Here is a 13,142-nt window from a genome sequence, read left to right as displayed (position 1 = left end):
TTGAAAAGTGCACTTACATTCGACACCACAGCGGCGTATGTGATCCCTCTTAGTATGCCGTACCTGGAAATAAATAATTTATCTGTGTTTAATTACGAACTTATCGATCCATTGATGAGCAGGGAGGCGACCTACGTCACGTTTGCTGAATCATGGACTCCAATCAAGATAATGTTTCTTGTAATTATATTAAGCCCCTCAATTTTCAACTTTACTATGAATTTTATACTAGCTAACTAAAAGGAGTGTCATCATCATCATCATCGTCATCATTATCATCATCATCATCATCATAATCATCATCATGTTAGCCAATGTTAGTCTAGTTACAGCTGGACAAAAGCCTTCAACGATACAAAGCACGATCTCACTCCTCTCGTTGCCTTCTTCATCAGAACAATCTTCGTTCGTTTTAACCAAATGACAGTAATTACTGGACAAAGACCTCCCCAAAGATATTCACAATGATCGGTCCTGTGCCGCCCGCATCCAGGCACCTCCCGTGACCTTCGCCAGATCGTCGGTCCACCTAGTAGGAGGCCTGCCCACGCCACGTCTTCCGATTCGTGGTCGCCACACAAGAACTTTCCTGCCCCAGTGGCCATCAGCTCTACGAGCTACGTGCCCCGCCCACTGCCACTTGATTTTAGCGATTCTGCGGGCTATGTCAGTCACTGGTTCTCCTACGGATCTCCTCATTTCTGATCTAGCTATGTAATTTATACTTAATCAAAGGAAATTAAAAGAAATACAAAATATATTTTACCAAGCGCCTATATCCTCCACTCGTTCAGCCAAAGGCCTCCTGGCCTGGGTGACCATTTTGTACGCGTCCAGCCTGATCTCAGCAATATTGTTGAGCAGAGCAAACAGCGGCGCCAGTGGAAACGCAGCCACGAATAGAGTGACGAAGCCGTATTGGAGAACTAGGGGTTAAGAAAGAGTCAAATCAATTCAAATAAAGCATCTTAAACTAAAATAGAAAGACACGGGACTTAACGGTCTTTCAAGCCCGCCCGAACGGACGACGCCGCGAGCCGCCAGTCTGCTTGTGACCACGGCTGCAGCATAGCAGCCGAAACGACAAACTGTGAGTACATAATGTAACTCAGTCTTAAATAACCGGGGCTTTCAATTTTAGTTTCAAATGGAACGCATAAGTTTAAAATCTTATAAAGCATCATTAAATTTATTTGCAAATCTTGAAATATACGTGATGCAACATTACCATCATCATTTCAGCCACAGGACGTCCACTGCTGAACATAGGCCTCCCCCAATGATTTCCAGAATCCAGATTGGCCGGTTGGTAGCGGCCTGCATCCAGTGCCTTCCTGCTACCTTTATGAGGTCGTCTTCACCCTTACCTTACCTCATTTACAATATTCACGTTAAAATATTCAACTTGATACACCTTGGCTCACAATAGCGTAACATACCCTTGTCTCGGTATCTCAGTCGTCAGAGAAGTCATTGGCAAGGAAATGATTCAAGGTCTGTCTTGTCAGTGGTCAAAGAAATCAAAAAGAAAGAAAGAATGGTTCAAGGTCTTTGCAAAGTGTAAAAAAAAATTGTAGCTTTCGTTTAAAATATATGTGATGTCATGTCCACTGCTAAATGGGCTATGTTCCCCCAATGGTTTCCAAATCGGCCAGTTTGCAGCGGTCTGTATCCAGCTCCTTCCTTCCGCCATCCTGCAACCTTTATGAGGTCCTGTGGCTAAAATGTTAATAATGATGATGAGATGTACTCACTCATTTCGAGGTACTCATCGAACAGCGCCAGTCGTCCCGGGTCCTGCAAATGGTAGTCCTGTTCCCAGGCCATGTGTGGCTTGCTCAGGTCCCTGGTCACCGCCCGGTGAGACCTCTGTCGCCACCAGTTGTGGAACTTTCTGGAATTTAGAAGTTGAACGAATTAAACTGTGATTTTAGGATGAACAAAAAGAAGTTAGAGTCAGGAATCAGGATATTTTTGCTGACGCTTGGCCTCGTAGTGTTTGTTCGTTCGTTCGTTTCAGCCGAAAGACGTCCACTGATGGACAAAGGCCTCCCCCAAGGATTTCCACAAAGACCGGTCCTGCGCCGCTCGCATCCAGGCACCTCCCACACACAAAGGCGCGCGGTTTGTATGTGAGCGCGCGCCAATAACGCGCGAGCGTGCGGCGCGCACGCACATACTGACAAAATTCAGCGCACCTCCACACACAAAGGCGTAGTTTTTGTACCACGTCAAAAGTCACAGGCACCATGAATATAATTGGTATCGGTGTTTTTACTGCTTATATGTTCAAAAAAGTATAAGGTCATAGCAGACTTATGAACTCGGAAAGGGATCAACACTATATCGCTTTTCGCGAGCTGTCATCACCTTTCGCGCGCTGTCAACCGCTAGGCGAGGTGTTTACGTTACGGTGCGGATAAGTGTGCGTTGCAGTATGAAATTTCATACAAAGAATACTGACCGCCTCGAGTTGATGTTAGGGCGCTTTCACATTAGGGCGTTAGAAGCGCGACAGCAGCGCGGCAGCGGCGTTTTTATAATGTGAAGGCATCCGCTGTCACATAGTATGAAATTTTCGGCAGCGCGTCTGTCGCGCGTTTGACGCGCTGCTGAATCGCCTAAATGTGAAAGCGCTCTTACGATCCCTTACCGGGTTCTTAAGTGTGCTATGTGCTTTATTAGAATCCGTGGTTTAAAATTTTAATTCACATAATGGTCAAATCGTACTACCTATTAAGGTTAATGGTTTTAAAAAGAGATAATCGGTGGGATTTGGAAGAGCTTTTTCCAAATGAAATACAATAATAGCTATAGTCTGGTCCGGGAACGTAGAATTTTGTCCAATGACCCCAAGCTTGCTGTCGCGACTGTGCGACGAGCGCCCGCAGTGAGTGTGCGAGCGCGACAGCAATATAATTACGCGCGGGCGATAAGGATGGGTTAGGGTCATTAGCTTGGGGTCATTGGACAAAATTCTACGTGCTCCCGGACCAGACTATAGGTTTTAAACATCAAATAAGGACAACCACAAACACACACGCACGTACGGGTATCCTAGCTCCAAGAAGTTGTTGAAGCACTGCTTCCCGATCATGATGATGGCGAGCTGGATGCACAGCTCTGACAGACAGCCGGCTGGGTCACAAATGTCGCCCTTGAGTTTGTAAAACTCGGAGCGGCGCGCTTGGTCGTCGCCAGGGTAGTCGTAGAAACGGCCCTGGAGGCAATAGAAGAGTTTTAAAGTCCGTTATTCTGATGATCCACTATGGTTCCGGTAATGGTGCGTCCTGACTGCTCTTGAGTGAGCAAGATGTCGAGTTTGCCGCGCGAGCATATTCGCCCAGTGTGGACGCACCATAAGGCTGCGTTTCCACCAGAGATGTGCAAAGAACCAATAGAATCGTTTAGCTCGCCTCGGTAAATGAAGCGATTCTATTGGTTTTTTACAAACACATCCCTTTCCACGCATACTCGCACATCTCTGGTGGAAACGCAGCCTAATGCAGAATTCATCAAAACTGGACAGTCGTGTGAACCGAGTATGTGTTTCAAATTCGAATTCCAAATTAGAACTAATCGGTTTTTGCTGGATCCTGCAAAACGGGATTTCTCCATGGGAAAAATCCCTAAAAAGGGTGAGATTTGGAAAATCCTTTCTTATTGTATGGGTTCGCAAAAATCGCAATCCGTTCAGAAGTTTGAGCTGTATTATAACAGATGCCTTTTACACAAATAATTTGAAGTAACAATAAAGGACGTAGCACACTTATCAGCCTGGAAAGGGATAGTAACCGTACCAACTCGAGGCGGTCAGTATTCTTTGTATGAAACTTCATACTGCAACGCACACTTATCCGCACCGTAATGTAAGCTCGCCTCGCGGTTGACAGCGCGCGAAAGGCGATACGGTGTTGATCCCTTTCTGAGTTGATAAGTGTGCTATGACCTAAAGGATCGTACCTTGAAAAAAGCTATGTAAATCAAAGAAGAGTAGAAGTTCATGAATTCGAAGAAGAATATCTTGAACGTGTAGGAGTCTTCGTACTCGGTCTGCGTTCGAGGGTTCTCCATGTTAGTCAGGAATACTGCTACTTTTGCGTATATCTGTAAATAAAAGAATGTAATACAATCATCAACATCATCATCTCAGCCATAGGACGTCCACTGCTGAACATAGGCCTCCCCCAATGCATTCCATGTTGGACCGACGACATCATTAAGGTAGCAGGAAGGCGCTGGACGCAGGCCGCTACCAACCGGGCAAGGCGTCTATCTTCTAATCTAAATACATATAAAAGGAGAAACTGACTGACTTAGTGACATATCAACGCACAGCCTAAACGGCTAAACGTAGGCACTTGAAATTTGGAAGGGACGTAGCCTAGGTACCGTAGAGGTGCACTAAGAAAGGAATTCCCGAAATTCCCACGGGAACGGGAATTAGCGAGAAAATCCTTTTGTATGAAAAATCTAAACCGCTTAAGTTAGATGCTTGAAATTTTCCATGCAGGTACCTTAGTAAACTTAAAGCTTAGGTACAACAGGATATTGCAAAATTCCCACGGGAACGGGAGTTAGCGGGAAAAAACATTTGTATGAAAAAATCTAAACCGCGTAAGATAGATGAAGGGGGTAAAACGGGATCTACGCGTACGAAGTCGCGGGCGGCCGCTAGTACTGCCGCTGTCTAGGACAGGCCCGCCACTAGGTGGACCGACGATCTGGTGGTGGGAGCCTGAATGCAGCGTAGGACCGCTAGTTATGGAAATCCTTGCGAGAGGCCTTTGACCAGCAGTGGACGTCATTTGGCTGAAACGAACGAACTCTACCTTAGTGAGTATCATGATGATGATCAAATTGATCAGCGCAGCTGTCATGGTGGTGAAGATTTTCGCGTGTCTCTGGACGAAGAAGCCGCTGCCTCCATAGATGACGGACACCATGGATATCCTGTAGATGATGGTGCCTAACACCGCGCCCATTACTATGGTGATCTGAAGCAAGTAAAATAAATGTCACCGGAAAATAACAAGAACCGTTGTACATCATGTAGAGAGATAAATTGTTTTAAACTTTCATGGTCGCTAACATAGTAATTATTTATTGACGGGATTGCTACCATGTAGGTACACACGGCCACACTGTTAACGATCCATTTCCGTTTTTGCTTTCGCTCTCATCAAATGGTGATTCTTTGCGATAGAACGAGACGACCATGACAGGCAATGGATAGTTAACACTGTTGCCGATGGTACGTACCACCTACCTTAATTTTTGAGTGATAATTGTATTATTTTTGGCCGACCAACCGGGCGATATGGAAACCATTGCGGGAGGCCTATGTTCAGCCGTGGACGTCTTGTGGCTGAAATAATGATGATGATCATTTCGAATGGTCGTCAAGGACTAATGCATTTTTATTGAATTTCTTTCCACAAGTGAAATGTTAAATCGTTTAACTCACCATCCATTCTCAAAGTGTTTGGAAAAGCGCCAAATGTAAAAATAGGAGTCATATTCTAATGCGCTTTAGATTTAAATGCAAAAGTGAAGTTGGGGTTATTTAAAACTAGCTTTTGTCTGCGGCTTCGCTTGCTGTTGTAAATAATTGTTTACGACATCTTTGGTAAAGTGGCCAAAAAAATTACCATAAACAAAACAGCCGAACTGGTAGCCACGTATCGCATGGTCTTTTGCCATGCTGGAAGATACGGCTCCTTCTCCCGTGTCACTGGGTTTGTTCTGAAGGTCTTCACTGAGGTCTCGAACTCTGGTCTGGGGTCTTCGTCCTGGAAAAGAAGGTCACGTATGCAGAGCCATTTCTCACATCATTCTGGACTAAAGTCTGGTCGCCGAGCACGTAGAATTACGTCCAATGACCCCAAGCTACCCATCCTTATCGCTCGCGCGTAATTATATTGCTGTCGCGACTTAGGGACAAATTACCATGGCTCCTTTTCACCATCAATTCCTAATTTTTAAGTAACTATGGTAACACGTAACAGGAATTTTGTTTATAGGGGTCACTTAAAATAAATTAGGATTGATGGTGAAAACGGGCTTTAGTCACAGAATAAGTAATAGTACCAAGGTACTTTAGTCTAGCAGTAGACTAAAAGCAATTTTGCTAACAAGATTTGCCTAAAATGATGATGATGACTGGAAATATAGATGAAAGTAGAAATTAACGAGTACCTGATCAACACCTCCCAGGTCCCATTCCCATCTTAGAACTGATTGCTTCCTTTTCCATAGCTCTAGGAACGTTGTCGCTAAAAATAATAAAATAATAAACTAATAGAAAAATTATAATCATTGGACACATACTTAAGACCCATTATAGCAATAAGTGCTTGAAATCACAGCCTGCTAACAGAAAGCCGAAAGGCATCTCTTAGTTCTACCTTTTCAGACAAAAAAAAAATAGGAAAATTCCTTAAAAATATAGGAAAATCAAAAACAATTAAAATACAGAAAATTCTTGGCTACGTGATTTTAATCACACACTTACTTAACTCAAGTAAAGATTTCTGAGGATAGTACTGGCTGCAAAATAAACTTAACGTAACTTAATTAACTAAAAATAGACATAACTTACCCCAAAAAGACATGAAGATAGCGAAGAAAACTGTCGCCGGATTGTCGAAGAGATACGTCAGTTTGGCGAACAGACACGAGTCTGCTAGCGACTGGTACTGGCATGCTTTGTCGCATAGCGGACAGAGGGTCGTGTTGCCAGGCCCTCTGCTGTCACAGATTTCTTTACTGTAAGGCAAAAGTGAAGAAAATTAAGACCAAATCCTCCATTTGCGTCTGGTAAATTAGAGAGAGAGTCGTTCTCCTGGCCACAGGCCTTGTCTCATCTGTGAGTGCGGTAACTAAGACCATAAGTCATTGGTTTTTCGCAAGTACTTAGCCGTTTAAAAAGCGCCTTTACCACTGCTTCGGGACAATAATGTGAGCCAGTACTGAGAAGAACTGTTGTCAGTCTTCTTTGCTAGGTAATAATATCTTTAGGTTTTTTATTACTAAAACCCAAAGATAAAATAGTCTGTTCCTCTGTGGTTAAGGACGCCGGGTGAAGCTCGCTTCCACCTTCGGCTTGCTCATCACTCCATCAGGTCAGATAATCAGGTCTGATCGAAAGTGATGATCAAGCCGAAGGTGGAAGCGAGCTTCACCTATCATCCTCAACCACAGAGGAACCTTACACTCATTATGGGAAAAAAATGTCTTATAAAAATTTTATTTACATCAAGATTTTGCATATACCTTGGAATGTTATCATTAGAGTCCATGCTGGCCAGTCCGTATAAGAAGCATAATGTCCCGACGACCGCTGGGGCATACAGCATCTTCGTATAGAACCCTAGCCAGCAGAAATACAGTCCGATCTTGTCTCCGAAGTACCTCCTCACCAGCCATAAAGGCTGTTTCTTGTACCACTTGCTTGGGCGAGCCCATTCTAGGTATAGCAGCTGGAATGAAAAAGATATTTTAACTAGCGGCCGTCCACGACTTTTTTTACCCCCTTATGGGTTGAATTTTGCAAAATCCCGTCTTAGTGAGCACCTACGTTCTAAAAGGAACCCCAGGCAAAATTCGAAACTCCTAGCACTTGTAGTTCTAGCTTATGACCGCGACTTTGTCTGTGTTAAAACGTATCTTCAAAGAAAGACTTTATAGCATGTACCTCTGTAAAACGGTCTATTCCACTTTGATCACCTGGAGTTAATCACCTTGATGTTCAAGGGTTCTTATTACTGTTACTGTTCTTACCAGCGCCGTGGCCTTCGTCACCGTGGGCCACGGCATATGGTGAATGGGTGGCACTGCTCAGTTTACTCTTGTTTTTATTTTTTCTTCTTCTATTATTATGTGCCACTGTCATGTCTATGTAATTGCCTGTATTTGTGTGATGTCCATTGTAATAAATGTATCTTTCTTTCTTTCTTTCTTCTTATCCATGGGTGATTAAAGGACACCAAGTGTCGCTTGGAGTTTACTTTGATCACCTGGGTGATCAAATCCATTTATCCAGACCTTTAAAATGGGATTAAAGGAAATCCATATTTTTTCTGGGTCTTAAACTATCTCTACATCTCATAAATTATCAGTAGCTTTTGCGTGAACGAGTACCTCACAAAAATTCATCCATCCTCACAAACTTTCACATTCTAATAGGTGGATAAAGACAATGGGTCATGTGGTTCCGGCAGAGTAGAATAGAATCACCCCCATTCTTCCCGTAGATGTTGTAAGCGACTAAGAAACAAATATGCGAACATCAGGCCTTCCCAACCCGTCTGGCCAGCGTGGGGAGTGTAGGCCAAATCCTCCATTTGCCTCTGGTAAATTAGAGCAGCGGTTCCCGAATGGTGGTCCGCGGAACCCTGGGGTTCCGTGGAAAGGCCGCAAGGGTTCCGTAAAAAATATTATCCCACGTTTCGTGACCGACGTTGTTCGCTCGCACCGACTTGTTTACGCTCAAGGGAGGGGCAGGGCGTGCGGGCGGAGTAGTACGGGGGTTCCGCTAGGAAAATGGTATAATCAAAAAAAAATTGGGAAACCCTGAATTAGAGGGTGATGTTCATGCAGTGAAGGCTAAATGAACTGATGATGATCATGTGGTTGAAATGGGTAAAAAGACTAGAGAGGGTCGTGCTTTATCAGATGAGACTAAAGTTCATGAAGACTTATCAACTCGGTAAGGGATCAACACAGTATCGCCTTTCGCGAGCTGTCAACAGCGAGGCGAGCCGTTTACTTTACGGTGTGGATAAGTGTGCGTTGCAGTATGGAGTTTCATACAACGAACACTGACACCCTCGAGTTGATACGGTTACGATCCCTTTTCAGGTTTATAAGTGTCTTTAAAAGACCAATTTTTAAACAATACTCACCCTTCTATCTGTAATAGATCCATCAGGCATGTTCACTTCGTATCTCCCCTCGTGTAGAGGAAAGCAGGCTAAATATGTCCCATCGTTCAGAAGTCTTCTGATGCCCATCTGTGTAAAGAAATATGAATATGTTTAACGCCCGTATTCACTAACGATGCTTGCTTAAGTGAAGCAGCAAATCGAACGCACAGCGTTGAATAGAGCTCTGCGATTGGTTCGTGTCATCGTGTGTCACCCTGTGCGTCCACGCGCACTGTGAGACCTCATAGTAATGTTTGTGAATACGGGCGTAAATTTATGAAAAGCAGGTGAAGCTGAGTCGACAATAACCATAGCTGGGCATTAACTCGTTAATCCGTTAATCGTTAATTAACGAAGTTAACATTTCTATTAACGGATTAACTTTTAAGTTAACTTTAAAAAATGTTAACGGACTCGTTAACTTCCGTTAAATTATCCTAAGTCCGTTAATCGTTAATCCAGTACCTACTATTTACCAAAAATATACAGCAGGCACGCTGAAAATCACTAGAAAAACGCGTTCTGACAAGTACGTTCGGGCTTCCAGAACTTCCAGAACAACAGTTTTTGTAACCAGAAAGAAAAGATATAAAAAATGCTATTTTTTAGGGTTCCGTACCTCAAAAGGAAAAAACGGAACCCTTATAGGATCACTTTGTTGTCCGTCTGTCTGTCTGTCAAGACCCTTTATCTCAAGAACGCGTGGACGTATCAAGCTGAAATTCACATGAAATACTCAGGTCTATTGTCCCCTTTAAGCTGTGAAAATATCAAACTTCTAAGCCAAACCAATCAAAAGATACAGCCGATTATGTCGATATTTTGATATTTTCAACAAATTTTCGACACTCGCAAAGGAATCAAAACCTACAGGATACTTCCCGTAAACTCAGAATCTTGAAATTTGGCATGAAGTATTGTCATATAATGCAAATATAGGAAAAATTGCGAAAATCTCATTTTTTTAGTTATATAATATAATAAAAATATTTTAATAGAATGAAACTTACTACCTTATTTCTCACGAACGAATAAAGGTATCAAATTAAAATTTATACCAAATACCTAGGTCTATTGTCCCTTTAAGCGGTGAAAAAATCAAACTTCTAAATTAACGCGATCAAAAGATACAGCAGATTATACCGACACCTTAGACGAATTTCCGTCACACGCTAGGGAATCAAAACCTACAAGGTACTTCCCGTGAACTCAGAATCTCGAAATTCGGCACGAAGCAACGTTATACAGGGTGGAAACGATAAGTGATCTCATTCGATTATTTCTAAACTATACAAGATATCCAAAAACTGGTTACTGATCCTGAAAGTGCTTTACGAGCTCTATCCAACGGTACCAATAAAAGGTTACCAAATAAACTGGATCTATCCGAAAATTCAATGTTTCCGGCTTCCATACATTTAATAAAACCACATAATATTAAAAACTATTACAAGATATCCAAAAACTGGTTACTGATCCTGAAAGTGCTTCACGAGCTCTATCCAACGGTACCAATAATAGGTTACAAAATAAACTGGATCTATTCGAAAATTCAATCTTTCCAGCTTCCCTACATTTAGTACTGCCACAGTCATGGCACTCATCTCTTGGTAATATTATAGCAAGTAAAGCCTAAAACCAATATTTTTCATGAATAATTTTAAATAAGAATGCAATTTAAAGTACAATTTAAATGTTTATTATTGAATAAAAAAAATTATCACTTCTAACATTGTGTGGCTGACATACATTTAGTATGGAGCCTGAAAACATTGAATTTTCGAATAGATCCAGTTAATTCTGTAACCTATTACTGATACCGTTTAAAAGAGCTCGTGAAGCACTTTCAGGATCAATAACCAGTTTTTCGATATCTTGTATAGTTTAGAAATAATCGAGTGAGATCACTTATCGTTTCCACCCTGTATAGTACAGATAAAGGAAAAATTGCGAAAATGATAAATTTGAAGTTACATAAAATATTAAAATATTATTTTTGCTTACATGACATACAATATTTTTTTTAATAATTATAAACTTACTACCTACCCTTTTTCACATGAACGCGTAGAGATATTAAAGTTGAAATTCATATCAAACACTTCTTAAATCTAATTGCCTCTAAACTGTGAAAAATTCTAAATCAACGCAAAAATTCAAAACGCTGAGAACCTATAATCATACCGCATATTTTGAAATTCGCCACTACTCGCAACGGAATCAAAACTTAAAGACTACTACGATATCTAGTAAGTAATTTGATTTAATACCTCATAAATTGTAAACCGCTACGTTTGTATGGCGGAACCCTCGGTGTGCGAGTCCGACTCGCACTTGGCCAGTTTTTTATTTATTTACATGCTTATATTGACTTCACTTGTTAGTATGTGTGGGACAAATCTTGCAACTGAATTTAAGACCAGTTCTCCTCAACCGATTGAGCTGCAATTTGGTATACTTATGTAAGTACGATGAAAATGCAATGTTGTGGTACCATTGAGCTGGTCTAATGATGGAATCAGGAGGCGAACTAAATGAAACGGCGGAATCGCATCGAATTTGGGTTCATTAGATTTGTCTTTTTGAGCACTTTAGTACTAGATCATCTAGTCCAGGGTCCTGATGATGGAGTCAGGAGGTGGCCATAGGAATTCCTAAACTAAATGGTGGAAACTTATCAAGTTTGGGTTTGTTGGATTTGTCTTTTCGAGCACATTGGTGCTAAATTGTATTGTAATTGAACCAAGGCTCTGAGATTGAGATACTATAGACTAAGAGCTGGTAAACGCCAGACCAACGTCATTTTATAAAAGCTGAAAATTTGTCAGTGTATGCTCCCGATATTAGGTTAGAATGTTGGTGGATTATGAAGTTTGGGTCATCGTGGCTTTGGCAGCTATCCTAAAAAACTGTCTGGCAAGGAGTTGGAACTGTCAAAACTGTCCAACTAAAAAGAGGAATAAATTCCATGCGCGATACAAGCTTTCGAAATTATTTGATGCTTGCATACAATTATTTTTTTCGTTTTATTATAATGTGTTAACGGATTAACGATTAACGTTAACTTGCGTTAAATCTTGCTAAATGTAACGTTTTAACGTTTAACGAAGTTAATTTTTTTATTAACGGTTTAACGATTAACGAAGTTAACTATTTGATTAACGGTGCCCAGCTATGACAATAACCCAAAGGTTTCTGTCAACCGCTGAATTATTACGGCGAATTGAATTTGTCGGAAAGTGCTTCAGGTCATCTATGTATAGTTCTAGCGCATAGCTGAGTCAGTGCCTGAGTTACGGGGGCATGGGAGGGGTGACTAAAACATATGACGTGACCAGAGCATACAAGTCTCAAAAACATCTAGTCTCACTGACGTTTGACGTCACAAAACCACCCTCCCGTGCCGCTCCCATGCCTCAGGCACTGACTCAGTTAAGACCTAGATTTACAGCTTACCTTAGTCTCAGTGTTGTCATATTTGCACCTTAACAATATTTGCATGACTAGCAGACTCCTTTGCGCTGGCGAGAATTGTGTGTGGCGATCTTTTACTAAAAATCTGAAAAATAAAGCTTTGGTATCAGACTATACGACTGAGATGTTAATTTAATATAGGTAGATTGTTTCATCCACGAAGACGCGCCCCACCATTCTTCCACTAATGTTTGAGTGTTCAGTTAAATATCGGTATACGCTAAATCATCCATGAGTGCACACACGCACACGACAATAATGACGCTCGGATTGCTCGGATCACACTCCCCGCACCCCGCGCTTCCCTCGACTAAAAATTGGTGGGGCGCGTCTTTGTGAATGAAATGATCTATACCTTTACTACTTCGGAATCCTCAACCACTGAGGCTGAACTGGCCTTCTTACCTTCAACTGCCAGAAGAATGCTATTAACATTGTTTTTATGGTGACACAGGTAAGATGGGTAGCCACCCAGGCGGACTTTTAACAAGCTTTACTAAAGTCCGGTCGCCGAGCAGATAGAATTTCGTTCAATGACCCCAAGCTACCCATCCTTTTCACTCGCACGTAATTATGTTGCTGACGCGACATCGCAACGGGCGGCCCCAGTAAGTCTGAGTGCGTCATTGGACGAAATCCTATCTGCTCGGCGACCGAACTTTACCAACTAAACCGAGCAGAAAACCATCGATACCTCTGGATTTGAAGCAGGTGGTTTCACCAGACTACAAAGGTAGTTGA

General features: G+C 42.0%; 2 protein-coding genes across 2 annotated transcripts in view; one reads left to right on the top strand and one right to left on the bottom strand.

Annotated features, from left to right (window-relative positions):
* LOC135085585 (THAP domain-containing protein 5-like) overlaps positions 1-13,142 on the top strand; it is a 308,949-nt gene that overhangs the window by 259,229 nt on the left and 36,578 nt on the right. The gene's annotated exons all lie outside the window — the stretch shown is intronic.
* Positions 1-13,142, bottom strand: part of LOC135085743 (anoctamin-4) — a 50,806-nt gene that overhangs the window by 7,598 nt on the left and 30,066 nt on the right. The window contains exons 12-23 of the mRNA XM_063980541.1: positions 12,384-12,486; positions 8,907-9,014; positions 7,276-7,481; positions 6,602-6,768; positions 6,199-6,275; positions 5,652-5,792; positions 4,833-4,997; positions 3,964-4,107; positions 3,051-3,220; positions 1,755-1,894; positions 767-926; positions 18-63 (exon numbers count right to left, since the gene is read on the bottom strand). Of these exons, the coding sequence (XP_063836611.1) occupies positions 18-63; positions 767-926; positions 1,755-1,894; positions 3,051-3,220; positions 3,964-4,107; positions 4,833-4,997; positions 5,652-5,792; positions 6,199-6,275; positions 6,602-6,768; positions 7,276-7,481; positions 8,907-9,014; positions 12,384-12,486 (1,627 nt within the window). The remainder of the gene's footprint in view (positions 1-17; positions 64-766; positions 927-1,754; positions 1,895-3,050; positions 3,221-3,963; positions 4,108-4,832; positions 4,998-5,651; positions 5,793-6,198; positions 6,276-6,601; positions 6,769-7,275; positions 7,482-8,906; positions 9,015-12,383; positions 12,487-13,142) is intronic.

This window comes from Ostrinia nubilalis, chromosome 29, assembly GCF_963855985.1.
Source record: "Ostrinia nubilalis chromosome 29, ilOstNubi1.1, whole genome shotgun sequence".
In the NCBI taxonomy this organism is placed as follows: domain Eukaryota; kingdom Metazoa; phylum Arthropoda; class Insecta; order Lepidoptera; family Crambidae; genus Ostrinia; species Ostrinia nubilalis.
Note: the sequence above shows the minus strand (reverse complement) of the source record. Positions and strands in the feature narration are given on the sequence as shown.